Source organism: Salmo salar, chromosome ssa20, assembly GCF_905237065.1.
Source record: "Salmo salar chromosome ssa20, Ssal_v3.1, whole genome shotgun sequence".
Classification (NCBI taxonomy): domain Eukaryota; kingdom Metazoa; phylum Chordata; class Actinopteri; order Salmoniformes; family Salmonidae; genus Salmo; species Salmo salar.
In genome coordinates, this window is record NC_059461.1 from 67,160,002 (window position 1) to 67,176,330 (window position 16,329).

Consider the following 16,329-nt stretch of genomic DNA (forward strand, 5'->3'; position numbering starts at 1 on the left):
GAGGATGGGGTAGTGTACTCACTCTGTGACAGAGACAATGTTCTCCTGCCCTCCTCCTCCCCCAGAGTCATCCTGTAGTTTGTCCACAGGCAGCAGTGGTGTCAAGAAGTCTGAGGCCTTCTTCCGTGGCAGGTTGAAGTACTTCCAGGGGTTGTGGGCTGAGTCTTCGTTGGGGTTGATGGCTGAGCCCACGTACGCAGTGGGTTCCAGGGATTCAGGGTAGGCAGGGGGGAAAGGCAGGGGCAGATCAGATGAGGTCTTCTGAGGCAGCAGGCAGGGCTCAGAGGAGGGGGGGTAGAAGTGTTGGTGGATGGGCGTGGAGGAGCTCTTCATGGCCCCAGGGTCTTCCTCTCCGTGCTCGCAGGGGTGGGGGCTGAGAGGTGGGGGCTGGGGGGAGCCGGCCAGGTCTTGGGGGGTCCCGTGGGTGTGCAACATGGGGGCTTTGGAAGGGGCTGTGTCTATGTGGTGCAGGCTGGGGTAGGGTCCCTCATCCTGGGTTCTCATACACAGCCTCCGGGGCTCCATGGCCTGCTCCTCAAACACATAGCTGCGGTGGTGAAAGGGTGTCTGGGGCCTCTTCTGCTGCTTCTCCCCCTTCTCCAACTTCTCGCCCAGCTTGTGTTTGGGTGGCGGCTGTGGGGGCTTTCCCACTGATGGCGGGTTTCCTGAGGTGCTGCCTGATCGTTGCTTCTGGTTTTTATGCCTGAGGTGAAGAGTCAAAATATTGGAATAGCAATTTACTGAATGTTCATTTCCAAGATGTTTGTGATAAAATCAGACCCCTAAAGGACTCTGGTGGTTTACAGGGAAAAATTCACATCAGCCTAAAACACATGTCAAGCAAGGCCCGCAGGCCAGATCTGGCCCATGACACATTTCTATCTGGCTTGCACAATGATTTGGGTTGTCAATTCATTTTGGCCTGCTTCCATACCGCCCACGACGCTCTGCACTACAAGTCCCAGCAAGCACTGCCAACTTGATGAGCTCCAAAGGCAGTGCATTGCCAAACACACACCCCTCCTCCCAGACCCACACATACACCCACCCAACCAGGAGCCAGCAAGTGCGCTGTATCACCTCACTAAACATTTGCAGCAGCCAAGCTGTTTTCCTTAATGGTACTGACCGAATCTTATACCAGACCGAAAGTTTAAGTTGTAGGCTAAATGTTGATGCCAAGTTTCAGTTCCAAGAGGTCATTGCTGTAGCCTACAGACAATGCCATTTTGAATGTCAAAAAGTTATTAGATAAAGGATTCACACGAGTATAAATGAATACTAAAGGACACACGTGAGTACGAGTTAAAGGTTGAGTCATCTACTTTATGAAGTTACAGCTTGATATGCTGTCCCATTTACAGCACAGCAGAGGGAAAGGCACAGGCAGTCCTCCTAAGCTACTAAAATGTTTAATTCTGGCTTCGGTTTATAAAAAAAAAAAAAAAAAAATGCAACAAAACACTTAAAATATTATTTATTTGGGGCACAGCATGTTAGCCAATGCACATCTGCAAGCATAGGCTGGACAAATATTATTTATGTTAAAATGCTATATTCAGCATCCCATGTAAATGTATAAGTGGACATCATAAAGGGGCATATTTATTTTATAAAAACGGTCAGTTTGGGTTGCAGTTCTATTCACGTTTAATTCTAAAAACAAACATAGGCCATGTCTGGACCGTAAATTCATTGTGTTTTTTTTCAATATGGCCCGTGCTGTGATTGAGTCTGACACCCCTGGCCTAAAACCCCCACCGTTATAATCAAACGTGATCCACAGTACCTTGAACAGTTGCAGTGTGCTCTATGCGATGACTCCACAAAATCCCATACTCCCGTTTTGTCCCCCTCCTCCTCCTCCTCCTCACAGGTGCCATTGGTCAATGTAGCAAACTTCCTCCTGACAAAGAACCAGACAAACAGAGCTCAGCAGACAGACTCTCCTTCAATAGACCAGTAGTATGATATGAATCAGTAGGGTGAGGTGACGGGTAGTGTACATACTTGCTCTGGGCCCGGTTGGTAGTGCACTCCTGCCACACGCTCTCCACCACCTGGGCAGCCAGCCTACGGGGGATCTTGCTGCCGTGGATACCGCTGCTGTTGGAGCTGAAACCATCCACTGTCAAGCATAGCTTTAACCACCTCTGGGCTGCCTGATGATCTACAGCAGAAAAGATAGAGAAACACTTAAGTGATAATGCCCAAGAAGCCAGTGTTTGGAGGATATACAGTATTGGCAGAGGTGTTAGCCCAGAGACGAAACACTTAAGACTGGTTACTTTTATAAGACTGGTTACCAACATACTCAAATAATTTACATATTTTAATTTAAAGTTATTCTGATCAATTTATTCATACTATTTCATCCTTCCACGAGACATAGTCCTGACACAAATCTAGGGTTGCTACCCGTGCCGGCTGGTTGTTCGTTCTATCGGTTAGGTTAGAACCAGTCGTTAAAGTATTTTTGTTTTAAATCTATGGATCGACCCAGTCGTTTGTTCTAAAAGTGCCACGATGGCTGGTAACGTTCTTATCCCTTGCTTGCTTGCCAGCCAACTTTGGCTAACAGTCACGTCAAACAGCACAGCAGCAAAGTAGCTGAATATTGTTTAAGCTGTTTTTCTAGTAAAATAATTTGGGATAGATCCATAACAATGAACGCGCTAATGATTTCGCCTGGCATATAACATTTGCTCTCTCGCCAGGCCACTGTTCAAAACAGATTGCCAACTGCACAGCTAAAACAAAAACTTCAAACTGAAGCTGGAATGACAGCAAACTAGCTGCATTTTGTGATTTTCTATTGACATTTATGTAAACTCAGCAAAAAAAGAAACATCCTTTCACTGTCAACTGCGTTCATTTTCAGCAAACTTAACGTGTAAATACTTGTATGAACATAAGATTCAACAACTGAGACAAACTGAACAAGTTCCACAGACGTGACTAGCATAATTGGAATGTGTCCCTGAACAAGGGGGGGGGGGGTCAAAATCAAAAGTAACAGTCAATGCAGCTGGTGGCCACAGCAGATATTAAGTACTGCAGTGCATCTCCTCCTCGTGGACTGCACCAGATTTGCCAGTTCCTGCTGTGAGATGTTACTCCCACTCTTCCACCAAGGCACCGGCAAGTTCCCGGACATTTCTGGGGGGAATGACCCTAGCCCTCACCCTCCGATCCAACAGGTCCTAGACGTGCTCAATGGGATTGAGATCCGTGCTCTTCACTGGCCATGGCAGGGCACTGATATTCCTGTCTTGCAGGAAATCACGCACAGAACGAGCAGTATGGCTGGTGGCATTGTCATGCTGGAGGGTCATGTCAGGATGAGCCTGCAGGAAGGGTACCACATGACAGAGGAGGATGTCTTCCCTGTAACGCACAGTGTTGAGATTGCCTGCAATGACAACAAGCTCAGTCCGATGATGCTGTGACACATCGCCCCAGACCATGACTGACCCTCCACCTCCAAATCGATCCCGCTCCAGAGTACAGGCCTTGGTGTAACGCTCATTCCTTCGACGATAAACGCGAATCCGACCATCACCCCGGTGAGACAAAACCGCGACTCATCAGTGAAGAGCACTTTTTGTCAGTCCTGTCTGGTCCCTGCGACGGTGGGTTTGTGCCCATAGGCGACGTTGTTGCCAGTGATGTCTGGTGAGGAACTGCCTTACAACAGGCCTACAAGACCTTAATTGCCTACCGTCTGTAAGCTGTTAGTGTCTTAATGACCGTTCCACAGGTGCATGTTGATTAATGGTTTATGGTTCATTGAACAAGCATGGGAAACAGTGTTTAAACCCTTTACAATGAAGATCTGTGAAGTTAATTCGTAAAAATCCAATTATCTTTGAAAGTCAGGGTCCTGAAAAGGGGAAGATTATTTTTTTGCTGAGTTTATTATGCCGATTCATGATAATTGACTGGCTCGTCCTGACATCAGACACGTTCATTACTATGGGACAGCTGGAAATCGAATGTAATATTGAAACAATGTTGCAAATGTCAGAGACCGACAGCAAGGTTAATACAAGTCTCCTTAATACAAATCTTTTAGTGTAGATCTATTACATAAATTGCCTGGCTGGGCTGATGAGACAGTGGATTGAACAGTCAGATGAAACAGTAAATAGGCATTACAACGTCATAGATTTAGCCAGTGGTAACTTCTGGAATAGACATCGCCTGGAAGGCGGTATTTAACCAATCAGCATCCAGGATTAGACCCACCCATTGTATAAATGAATATAATACTCAGTATTAGTAAATCCTTCTTACCAAAATAATCAGTTATGAGTTTCATGTACCCATCTAGGGAGTTTTTCCTAGCCACTGTGCTTCTGCATTGCTTGCTCTTTGAGGTTTTAGGCTGAGTATCTGTATAAGCAATTTGTAAAAAGGGTTTTATAAAATAATTAAACATTGATGCGTTCAGGTTCAATCATTCAAAAGATGGACACTGAAGCCAGACAGCTACTCATACCCTATTTCACCTGCAGTGTTTGTGGTGCTAATAGACTAATTAGTAAATGGTAAGGCTACCTGTTTGGGCCTCCTCTGGTGATGTGGGAGGGGTAAGGGTGACAGAGGACATGGCAGGGTCTCTGTGGGCCCCCTGGCCCTCACACAGGATGGCTGAGGGGTTGGCTGAGCCCTGGGGGGCTAGGGCAGGGAGGTCTGACTGGGGAACCAGTACTAGACAGGCAGGGTACACCATCCTCACTCCAGCTGGAACAGATCAGCACAACACATTTAGTCAGTGACAGCCTCCTTCAGAAAACACACACAATTGCAATACCACATACTAACCATGAAAATAACACATCCACACACTGGACAACACACTCAACTGTAGCAACATCCCCATCTTACCAACAAGGACCTCCACGGCTGCTAGTGAGTCGTCCTCCCAGTCTGCATCCTTCATCTTGTCCTCGGGGCGGTCCTTGGCGCTGGGGCTGATGGGATAGAACTGCCTCCACTCCTCAATGAGTTTCTGGGTGGGGTGGTCAGACATCTTGAAGGACTGGCCCGTGACCGTCCCGTTCAGACCGTATGGACTCAAGATGACTGTAGAAAGGGGATATGAAGTGAGGTAAGCACAGGTCAGAATAGAGTCTTGACTAGAGATAAATGAATTATAAGAGCAGGCTAGACTATGCTTGAATTATAAATACTTCAGCGACATTGCCTTTGACAAAAAAAGATCATTAATATCTATGGAAATTACAGTATCTAACCAATGACAGGTAGTTTAACTGTTGTATCAATAGGCCATGGCTGGTTAAGACCCACCTTGCAGGGGGCTGGCATTCTGCAGTGCCAGGCTCAGGTGCTCTTCACTCAGCCGCTGGACAGACTGGTGCTGGGCAATCTCTACGCTGGTGCACACATTACTGTCCCCGTGCAGGAAGAAGGTGAACGCACATGACAGGTGTTCACTGCAGAAGGGATGGAAAAACACAGTCAGTCTCAGATCCATCTGGAAATATAGGTAAGACATTCTTCAGAGAAGCAATCCGAGTGAAACACAAGATTCAATGTCTTATCAGATACAGAAAGCAAAATAATGATTTATTCTCATTTGGATTCACTGGTAACAGGACAAAATTACAGATTTCCTAAATGCAAAAGAGAACAATTAAAATGGTTTAACAGGGAGGTCTGTTGTCCTTGACCTGACAGGACACTTCAGACATGAAAGAAAAAAACTATACCAAAACAATCTACAATCATATGAGGCTGTTAGCAGCGTTTGGGCTGGAAATGAAACTGAAAGGTAAACAAAGATTTGCTGCTGTATGCAGAGTAAAGATCTTCTTGCATGATTTCTTGACAGACGGAGCAAGTCAGGATACACTGGTTTATTACAATCGGTGCCATCTTTCTTTCTGCCTGAGGCTCACTCATGTTATACGTACACTGAACAGTTAACAACAGTAAATGTACGGATTAAAAAAAATAAAAAAATACTTCCAGGGTTTTCTTCTGGATCAAAAAGGAGCGTAGGTGGTGGGTGTGGCGTGGCAATGGGTGCGGTCGGCACTGCTGAATCTCTCTACACCACCATCTTGGCTGTGTAGGTATTTTTAAGCCAATCTGCAATCCTACAATTTTCACCATGTAGTGGAGATCATGAAATTTGCTACAAAAAATATATTTTCTACATATTCTGCCATGGAGTAGAGAGAATGTTATAGTTTTAAAGTTAATTTCCTGCAATTGTATGCATTTTGCCATGGCTAATGCTGTGTTCTTATGCTCAAACATAAAATCAAGACTGCTAAATTAATTATTTGGGGGATTTTCAATTTTCCCTGTCTAGATTTTATGTTGGTGATTGAGAACTAACAAAGACATTATTACAAAAAAATAGGTCTATTATCTTTTCAACATACTTTATATGTGGTTTTAAGTTCACACCGAAAGCATTTGTCCATCCCAAAAGTGAATTTTTTTTTTTAAATTACTGTTTGGATGCTTAGGTGGCCCGCCCAAGGATTAAAATGGCTGAAAAATCCCCCGTTTTCCAGTTAAATCATAACAAAAACCTTGATTTTCTATAAAGTTCAATCAAAAGGTGGGAATGTTGGCACGAGAAGGCACAAGACAGGGTTATCAATGTCAAACTAATCTTTACAATCAAAGCTTTTACAGTCTGTGTTACATAGATAGCAGCTCCAGTACTTTGCTGGAAGGATAATAGTCTCAACATCCCAGAAATACAACTGAAGACTGTATGACAGGCTATTGGTCTGTTCCTAGAGCGACAGGCCCATGTCTTCACCACAGAGAAAGCAGCTGGAAATCCCGATGAGGGCGCTCCGCTAAAACCCGCCCACAAGAAAAGAAAACTGCTGGCCCAAATGCGCTCCGTTCTTTAAAATCACAATTTAACCAACACCCATCTATTTTTGTGACTACCTGGACCTAGCAATTGGTTTTTAAGTATTGAAACCAAACCATATGGATTCGAATGAAAAGTACTTGAATAAACATGAAACAGTAAATATAAGCAGCGAACATCATTTCAAATAGGCTACATGTCATATTAAACAGCATATAAACACTAAACAGGTCAGTAGCCAGAAGGAGGAATTAAAATACATTATTTTGGTAGGGTACATTATTTCATTTCATTTTTACATTTATATTTTAGTCATTTAGCAGACGCTCTTATCCAGAGCGACTTACAGTAGTGAATGCATACATTTCATGCATTTCTTTTGTTGTACTGGCCCCAATCAAAACAGAAAGCTCCTTGAATGTGGGAATATCCCAGGCCTATTAGGCCAAAATCAATTATGGCTTATTGTATAAATAATACAACGGAAATGAAGTAAACATTTAAGAGATCTGATTTTTAGTTTACAAATACTTTTCTACAATGATACAGTTATCTACCCACCACATTCCTTTATTTTAGCATGTGCACACAATAAGTACACCATCTTGCTTTTGGGATATGTGTCTTCAGATTCCACAATGATTCTTTAGTTGTGGACACTACAATCACCGCACTCCCTCTCTTGGTACTCATCTTTGTAAGTCACCTTGATTTAGCACTTGTGTGCTTTATTAGTTTCTTTATGAAAATATTTAGCTAACTCCATGACAGTAGCTAAAGCAAGGGGCTATAGTAGCACACAAGTAGACTACAAATGCATGCTGGGGCGGACATGCCCTGAGCTGGTGAAGAGAGCGCTCCTAGGCACGCTCCGCTTCTCGCTCTGCTCTACTCACATACTGACTTATAAGCCATTAAAACCTACTTCCAGGTCACAATGACTGCTTACTGTGAGGAAAATGGCCATTAAGGCCTGAGGCCTGGCCTTCAACCAGCATGGACAACAGACAGATTATTTTAGTTTCAGTTAAAAGTGATCCTCCAAGACACCTACTTTCCTTAAATAGGCCAAAATGTGATCACCTAGTTAAAAATAACAGAGACTATTATAGAATTGAAATGTTGAAACAAGGCTTTATTTCCTCACTAGTGCTGCACAGCCAAGCAGGCTAAACACACCAAAATAGTTCCTGTTGACAAGGTTTGTGTAAAACCACAATGCAGACTCAGCATTTTCCAAAGACCAGACAGAGTACAGGCGACAGTGAGACCGCTGAATCTCACTCACACACCAACTCTCATTTTCACCAAGTCCAAGGAGGCACTGCTCTTCAACACCCACTTGTAGATGTCTTCAACCTGAACATTGTGGACAATTCTCACACACTTCACACCCGTAAACACACCATGACAGCTTAACACCCCAGTGATCATGCACTGCTTGAATTACCAGGGCAGACAAAACAGGCAGGGCTCAAATTAGCCCATTAGGGCTCTCCAGGATTCCCCCAGGCCCCATTTGAGTGCAGGGGAAGCCAAAACTGTGATGTCATTCCACTTAAAAGCGCCTGCATGCTTCCCAGCCGAAGAGTTCTTGCATATATTATGACTACATTTTGTGACGGTTTTGTTAGTTTTGGACTTGTCAAGGTTTTATTTATTTATTTAGGCTGTTAGGGTATATTTTTTCAGGGCGCAAGTCAATGTCTACGCCCCTTCATCTAGGTTTGGTCAACAGTAGGGATTCTTCAATTAAGTATTTTTTGTCATTCAAGGAGACTTATGTTTTCGCGCACTTTTTTTTCTCCTCCATTGAGAAATACAACACCAAACATCTTAGATGTAAAATTGCTCGACTAAGATCTTCTCTGCAAAAACCTCAAAATGAATGACAGATTTATTTGAATAAATCTGACTATTTTGAGGAAGTGTATACTGGCTAGGGCGTCTCAAATTTACAAACAGTACTATTGGTGTTTTTTTCACGTTTTACAAGCTAAGGTCTTTTAAGGGCTTATGAGAGCACACTCGTTGGGTCAGCCTAGCCGCCAGGCAAACTAAAGCATGCTGACGCATAACAGGGCAAAAATGAATACAGTATGCATGTCTACTCTCAGCAGCAGAAAATAATTATCTGCTGCTTGTTCAGCCTGAGATAGGCTCCGCATAGATTCCCTAATGTTTCCAAAATATCTAATGGCAGTGTAGTAGTTGTCTGGAATCTGAGGTAATTTATAGATTAGAATCTGTGCAGGGCTGACTCACGTGAACAAGTATACATTCACCTGCCCCCAATAAAATACTATCTACGGACAACAGGAAACTCTCCAGACATCCAAGAAGTAATCCAGCAGGGCTATTAACAGAAAAGGATACTGAAGTGGACATGTGAATGGCTACTAAACATATGCTGCCTTTGAAGAGCCAAGTGTCCTAGGGGGATTTCACTGAATCCATCTATCCAATGAACCTCAGGGTTTATTTCAAGAATAAATCATAAGGGACAAAAGCGTCAGATAGGGAGTCAATGACGAAGTGTGTACATTTCTATGGCCTGTGTGTTACAAAGCATATGCCCGAACATCAAGTAAAAGGAAAACTATCACATTCACATGCTGACAAGATCAGGCACGTGAGTGGGTCCGCCATCACACAAATGTTGATTATGTCCAGCCACACCAGACACGATCAGGACACGCAGGTTGAAATATCAAAACAAACTCTGAACCAACTATACTCATTTTGGACAGGTCGAAACACATGAAACATTCATTGCAATTCAGCTAGCTAGCTTGCCGTTGCTAGCTAATTTGTCCTGGGATATAAACATTGGGTTATTTTACATGAAACGCACAAGGTCCTCTACTCCGACAATTATTCCAGAGATAAAAGGTTAAACCTAGTTAGTTTCTAGTTATCGCTCCTCCTTCAGTCTTCTTCTTTGGAGTTTAAAAAGTTGATTGCCGACCGCCATATAAGGTGCATTACCACCACCAACTGGACTGTGGACATCATTTCATCTTTCAATCACCCACGTGGGTATATGATCCAAAAAAACAATGAGGAGATGGGACAGGCGGGGCTTGCAGTGCGTCAAAAATAGAACAAAGTTCTATTTTAGAGCCTGGCTATGCAGACGCTTGATGACGCGAGCGAGCAGTTTGGATGAAATAGTCGAATAACGTGTACATTTATTTTGTAACGCGAGCGGTGTGTTCAGCATGTCAGAAACGGCTGAATTTCACACTAGACATTAATGCACGTCATTAACAACTTCCATTGGCATTCACTCAATTTACTATAGGCCTACATTTGTGGCCAACCAATTTACTTTCTTGGCAGATGTTTTTAATCCAGTGCAATACATTACTAAAACCAATAAGGAATTACACTGGATGAGGATGCCTGGTTGACCTGCTGTAGAAATTTACTAGAAAGTCACCACAGCACTCCGCAAAACTGATGAAGATATCAATGCACTGGTTACAGAAGAGGGTTAATATGGGGACTCTTACCTCTTACTGATGGGCTTCTCATCCTTCTCGTAGGGCTTGACAAACCACTTGCCAATACGGACAAAGCTGCGGTTCATGAGGCAACGCTCCAGCAGGTTGTGGACAGCTTTGAACAGGAGTGTGCGGCACTCGTAGGACAACCCGCTCTCCCACTCGCCTTCCTCTTCACCTGAGCCAGGGAGAGAGCAAAGACAGTCAGATAGCTGCTGAATGCTCCATCAACATCACAACTGTAAACAAGAACAAGGATTGGTGGTGTTGCCATTTGTTATGGGTTCAAACAAGATTGGATAGGAATTTTTGACCATCTGCCAATGTTTACGATGGAACTCAACACATTATGCAACCATGTAAATAATATGTTAAAGGGAAAATCCACTCAAAAACAGTCGTCAAACTGTGTAGCTTTCATGGACATTCAAGAAGCAAAGCGTCACCACCCACATAATCATGATGCATCATATCCAAAACATCATTTGAGTGGAGTTTCCCTTTAAGCTTTCATGATGAACTGTTGCAACAGTTTGACGGGTGGTGGGGATACAAAAGGGAATTTCACTTGACTAGTGTAGCATAGATACTAAACAAAAATGTTCACTTTGTTTTATCAGTGGCAAGGACTATAAGATCTAGCCACCAGGCAGCCACTTAGCTTCACCCTGTAGGCAGCTAACTACTGTAACAGGAGCTGCGACTTTATGATTTAGGCTTTCAGCTGACCGGTATCGTGGTGTGCAAACCCCCTCCCAACAACAAGTAGACCTTAAAACTGTAGGCCCGACATGTAAACTACTTGCATCTTTTGGTAGTGAAAGATGCAGGTAGTCATTGAACTGCGTCAGGCTGTGGACTACTGGACTACTCATCTGAGCAGTGCCTTGCATGACTCTGGCAGCCTCTCTCCCAAAAGTCAGAGTTTATCCTAACTCCAATGCCATGTGAGCCACAAACATCTCTTCCCGTAGCAGAGGCTTGCCCTTACTTGACAGATCGTGGTGGATGAGTTCAGCGAAGCTGGGGTCATCCCCCCACCAGAAAAGCCAGAGCTCACGGCGACCCGGGGTGTGGTGCCTCCGCCACACGCTTAGCACGTCGGCCGCCAGGCACCGGCTGAAGCTGCACAGGATGGGGTCTTCCTCTGTCACGGGAAAGAGGATGGGCGAGGAGGTGGGCCCTTGCCACACAAAACGTCGCCATTTTATCCCAGTCAGGTCAGCCTGGGGGATGGGGTGGGAAAAGAGAGAGCTGAGACAGAGGTCCAATCCCAAATGGACACTAGAACCTATGCACTTGTAGAGATCTGAGAGGATTTGACAGGTGCAACTAATATGTTAATAGCTCCACCTTGCCCTCTGATAGGCTCGATGGAAGTTTCACCATATTGCTTATACCACCCACTTCCTTGCAGATCTCCGAAAGTGCGTAGGGTCCATTTGGGATTGGCCCAGAGACAGGATGCAAGCCGGCTGAATGTAAAGCAGTGCAGTAGTAGCCTAACTCCTGGGACAACTTTAACAGCTGCTTTATCTAACCAGTGTGAAGTACCTCCAAATACAAAATGTAAAGGATGCAGTTGTTCCTTTGAGTGCAACCTAACCTTCCAAATCATTAGTCTTTAGGGTTCAAAGGGCGAGAAACCCATTTCTATCAAAGTATTTAGTGCCAATGGTTATTACCTAGAATACTCAATATAGAATACCTTCGAATGCTATGCAACATTTTCTAGAACAAGAATATAGAATCAATTCAAAATATGACAAGACATTTCTTAGTTTTAATAAAATATACAGTTTCAGAATCACTAAAACTATTGGCCTATAGTTCATATAGGGTACACTTGTCTGGGTACCCTGTTGAAAGGAGTACCACATAACACTACAATGAGGAAGTGTGCAACTCACTAGCTTCATGAGTTGTAGTTGACAGCACTGGTGATAGGAATGCTCACTGAAGAAAACAATACTGTAGACCTAGTCATAGGCTCATATTGTTGGCCTAAAAAGTTAACCATAACTAACTAACCAAGCATCAAGTTGTAAACAAACGCTAATGTACACTATGACTAGTTGCTAAGTAACAGTTAGTTGGATAGAATAAATTAAAATCAAATATATAGCCAATGGTAATGAGGTGAAGAAGAATCATTAACATCTCACAACGACAGACAACCTCACAAAATAACCTGAACCTTGCAAGCCAGTTAGCCATCATTAGCTAGCTAGCGAAATGATAGCTAGCTAAGTAAGTATGTTTGTAGTTGAATCTGGTTGACTTCAATTGCTATAAACTAACATCGTATCAACAAAGTATTAATGTTGGCTAACTACAGTTAACTCACTTGCAAAATTGCATTAGCCAGTAATCTAGAACAGGCCTTGACGCCTCCAGTCAGCTGTACTCAAGCGGTTTAGCTTGCTGGCTACCTAGCCAAAATGGCTTTATGGCCTCAGTTTGAGCTAGCTAACGTTAGCATGCCAACATAGTTTAATCACTTACCAGGCAAAATAGGTTGGAGTGGCAGTCCTCCAAACTGGCCCCGTTTGGTACAAAACATGAACTCATCCTCACAGCGTGGTTGAACAATCCATCGTCTCAGTTACCGAGAAGAGCAATATTCAGCTAAGTTATTTGATCTGGATATTGAGTATTTAGTCAACTAACCCAGAAAACTAAGATGCTAACTTGCTAGTTATTTATACAACCGGTTGATGCCTAGCCACTATGCTAGCTTCTTGCTGGCTAAACAGTCTCGCTGTCTTAATAGCCAGCTAGCACAACTAGCTAGTTAGCTTTCTACGCTAACAAATTCATCAACCCCCACTTCGAGTCCGTTTTCTTACTTTACTTCACAATACGTTAACTAAAATATATACACGAACCATACCACAGCCTCACCATGAAGTGATGTAATCTAAAACAAGTTCAGAGCAAAGAAACGCTCCCCTCCCCGAGTTAAGCTAACATAGCCAAGTCAGACTAAATAAAACAGTTAGCTAACACCACCCTTACATTCCCCATAGTCTCCGGAATCCGATAAAACTATCAAAACTTTCACTAAAATACTGACATCACGATGTAAATGTCCAGTAAGGGTAAGCATTTGCGTTTACTGATTCTCGGGTCTTGCAGGTTGCCATTTGAATTCAAGGATTGAATTCTTTAATGGCGGCCAAGAGGACAACTCTGCCTCCCAACTCCCATTGGCCAATTTGTGGTAATGGGGGGGGGCGTCACACTATAACTGATAGCTCGTAACTGAGTTTACTGATCAAACCAAAGACATCTTTGTATCAAGCCAATCTCATCCTATAATGATCATTATGTTTTCAGGCTCCAGCCAACCATAATCTAATGGAAATAGTAAAAAAAACGGAAACTCTCATCCTAGTCCCAGTCAGTCAATCGCAGCTAATCCACTTCAGGTAGCCTAGTGGTTAGAGCGTTGGGCCAGTAACCGAAAGGTTGCTTGATCGAATTCCCGAGTTGACAAGATAAAAATCTGTCGTTCTGCCCCTGAACAAGGCAGTTAACCCACTGTTCCTAGGCCGTCATTGTAAATAAGAATTTGTTCTGAACTGACTTGCCTAGTTAAATAAAAATACAGAACTACTGTAAAATATGTCACCAAAACAGGGCACAATAGGACAGTTTTACTAAATGTTAGCATTTTTGCAAGTTTTCCCCTGTTCTTTATTAGAGGGGAATATGACATAAGGTAGAGAAAAGGGTAAATAGAGGTTAAGGAGGGGGAATCATATCTCAAACATACACATAACTGTTTGGGGGAGCGCTGACAGAAGTTGGCATACTTTCAACTCCAGCTGATGACATGAGGGTATAATGTTTAATTTCCAGGGCACTCTAGTGTCTACAAATAGATTTATTAATTCACATCCATAATTATTTTGGAGATTACTGTTACAGCTATCAGAATACATTTGTCAAATATTCCCCATACAATTTCAGTTGTAGAGTGACAGAAAGCACCCTTGTTGATTATTTTATGTTTGTCACGAGTGAAACTCTTGCATCCAATGTACAGTACCAGTCAAAAGTTTGGACACACCTAGTCATTCAATGGTTTTTCTTTCTTTCTTACTATTTTCTACATTGTAGAATAATAGTGAAGGCATCAAAACTATGAAATAACAAATGGAATCATGTAGTCACCAAAAAAGTGTTAAACAAATCAAAATATATTTTATATTTGAGATTCTTCAAAGTAGCCACCCTTTACCTTGATGACAGCTTTGCACACTCTTGGCATTCTCTTAACCAGCTTAATGAGGTAGTCACCTGGAATGCATTTCAATTAACAGGTGTGCCTTGTTAAAACCTCATTTGCGGAATTCCTTTCCTTCATAATGGGTTTGAGACAATCAGTTGTGTTGTGACAAGGTAGGGGTGGTATACAGAAGATGGCCCTATTTGGTAAAAGACCAAGTCCATATTATGGCAAGAACAGCTCAAATAGGCAAAATGAAATGACAGTCCATCATTACTTTAAGACATGAAGGACAGTCAATATGGAACATTTCAATAACTTTGACAGTTTCTTCAAATGCAGTCGCAAAAACCACAAAGTGCTATGATGAAACTGGCTCTCATGGGGAACGCCACAGGAAAGGAAGACCCAGAGTTACCTCTGCTGCAGAGGATACGTTCATTAGAGTTACCAGCCTCAGAAATTGCAGCCCAAATAAATGCTTCACAGAGTTCAAGTAACAGACACATCTCAACATCAACTGTTCAGAGGAGTCTGCGTGAATCAGGCCTTCATGGTCAAATTGCTGCAAAGAAACCACTACTAAAGGACATCAATAATAAGAAGAGACTTGCTTGGAACAAGAAACACGAGCAATGGACATTAGAATGGTGGAAATCTGTCCTTTGGTTTGATGAGTCCAAATGGGAGATTTTTGGATCCAACCGCCGTGTCTTTGTGAGACGCAGAGTCGGTGAACGGATGATCTTCGCATGTGTGGTTCCCACCGTGAAGCATAGAGGAGGTGTGATGGTGCATTGCTGGTGACACTGACAGTGATGTATTTAGAATTCAAGGAACACTTAACCAGCATGGCTACCACAGCATTCTGCAGCGAAACCATCTGGTTTGCACTTAGTGGGACTATCATTTGTTTTTCAACAGGACAATGATACAAAACACACCTCCAAGCTCTGCAATGGGCTATTTGACCTACACTTTTTTATATATAAATACCATCGAAGTCAGAAGTTTACATACACTTAGGTTGGAGTCATTAAAACTCGTTTTTCAACCACTCCACAAATTTCTTGTTAACAAACTATAGTTTTGGCAAGTCGGTTAGGACATCTACTTTGTGCATGACACAAGTAATTTTTCCAACAATTGTTTACAGACAGATTATTTCACTGTATCACAATTCCAGTGGGTCAGAAGTGTACATACGCTAAGTTGACTGTGCCTTTAAACAGCTTGGAAAATTCCAGAAAATTATGTCATGGCTTTAGAAGCTTCTGATAGGCTAATTGACATGATTTGAGTCAATTGGAGGTGTACCTGTGGATGTATTTCAAGGCCTACCTTGAAACTCAGTGCCTCTTTGCTTGACATCATGGGAAAATGTAAAGAAATCAGCGAAGACCTCAGAAAAAAAATTGTAGACTTCCACAAGTCTGGTTCATCCTTGGGAACAATTTCCAAACGCCTGAAGATACCACATTCATCTGTACAAACAGTAGTAGGCAAGTATAAACACCATGGGACCACGCAGCTGTCATACCGCTCAGGAAGGAGACGCGTTCTTTGGTGCGAAAAGTGCAAATCAATCCCAGAACAACAGCAAAGGACCTTGTGAAGATGCTGTAGGAAACAGGTACAAAAGTATCTATATCCACAGCAAATTGAGTCCTATATCGACATAACCTGAAAGGCCGCTCAGCAAGGAAGACACCACTGCTCCAAAA

At 42.9% G+C, this 16,329-nt stretch overlaps 1 protein-coding gene across 1 annotated transcript in view; it reads right to left on the bottom strand.

The window, feature by feature from the left end:
• LOC106581132 (mediator of RNA polymerase II transcription subunit 13-like) overlaps positions 1–13,568 on the bottom strand; it is a 31,887-nt gene extending 18,319 nt beyond the window's left edge. Inside the window, exons 1-9 of the mRNA XM_014162953.2 lie at positions 12,877–13,568; positions 11,363–11,597; positions 10,381–10,549; positions 5,314–5,459; positions 4,891–5,088; positions 4,561–4,746; positions 2,011–2,170; positions 1,790–1,906; positions 23–703 (exon numbers count right to left, since the gene is read on the bottom strand). Of these exons, the coding sequence (XP_014018428.2) occupies positions 23–703; positions 1,790–1,906; positions 2,011–2,170; positions 4,561–4,746; positions 4,891–5,088; positions 5,314–5,459; positions 10,381–10,549; positions 11,363–11,597; positions 12,877–12,942 (1,958 nt within the window). The 5' untranslated portion in view covers positions 12,943–13,568. The remainder of the gene's footprint in view (positions 1–22; positions 704–1,789; positions 1,907–2,010; positions 2,171–4,560; positions 4,747–4,890; positions 5,089–5,313; positions 5,460–10,380; positions 10,550–11,362; positions 11,598–12,876) is intronic.
• Positions 13,569–16,329: the final 2,761 nt, after the last annotated feature.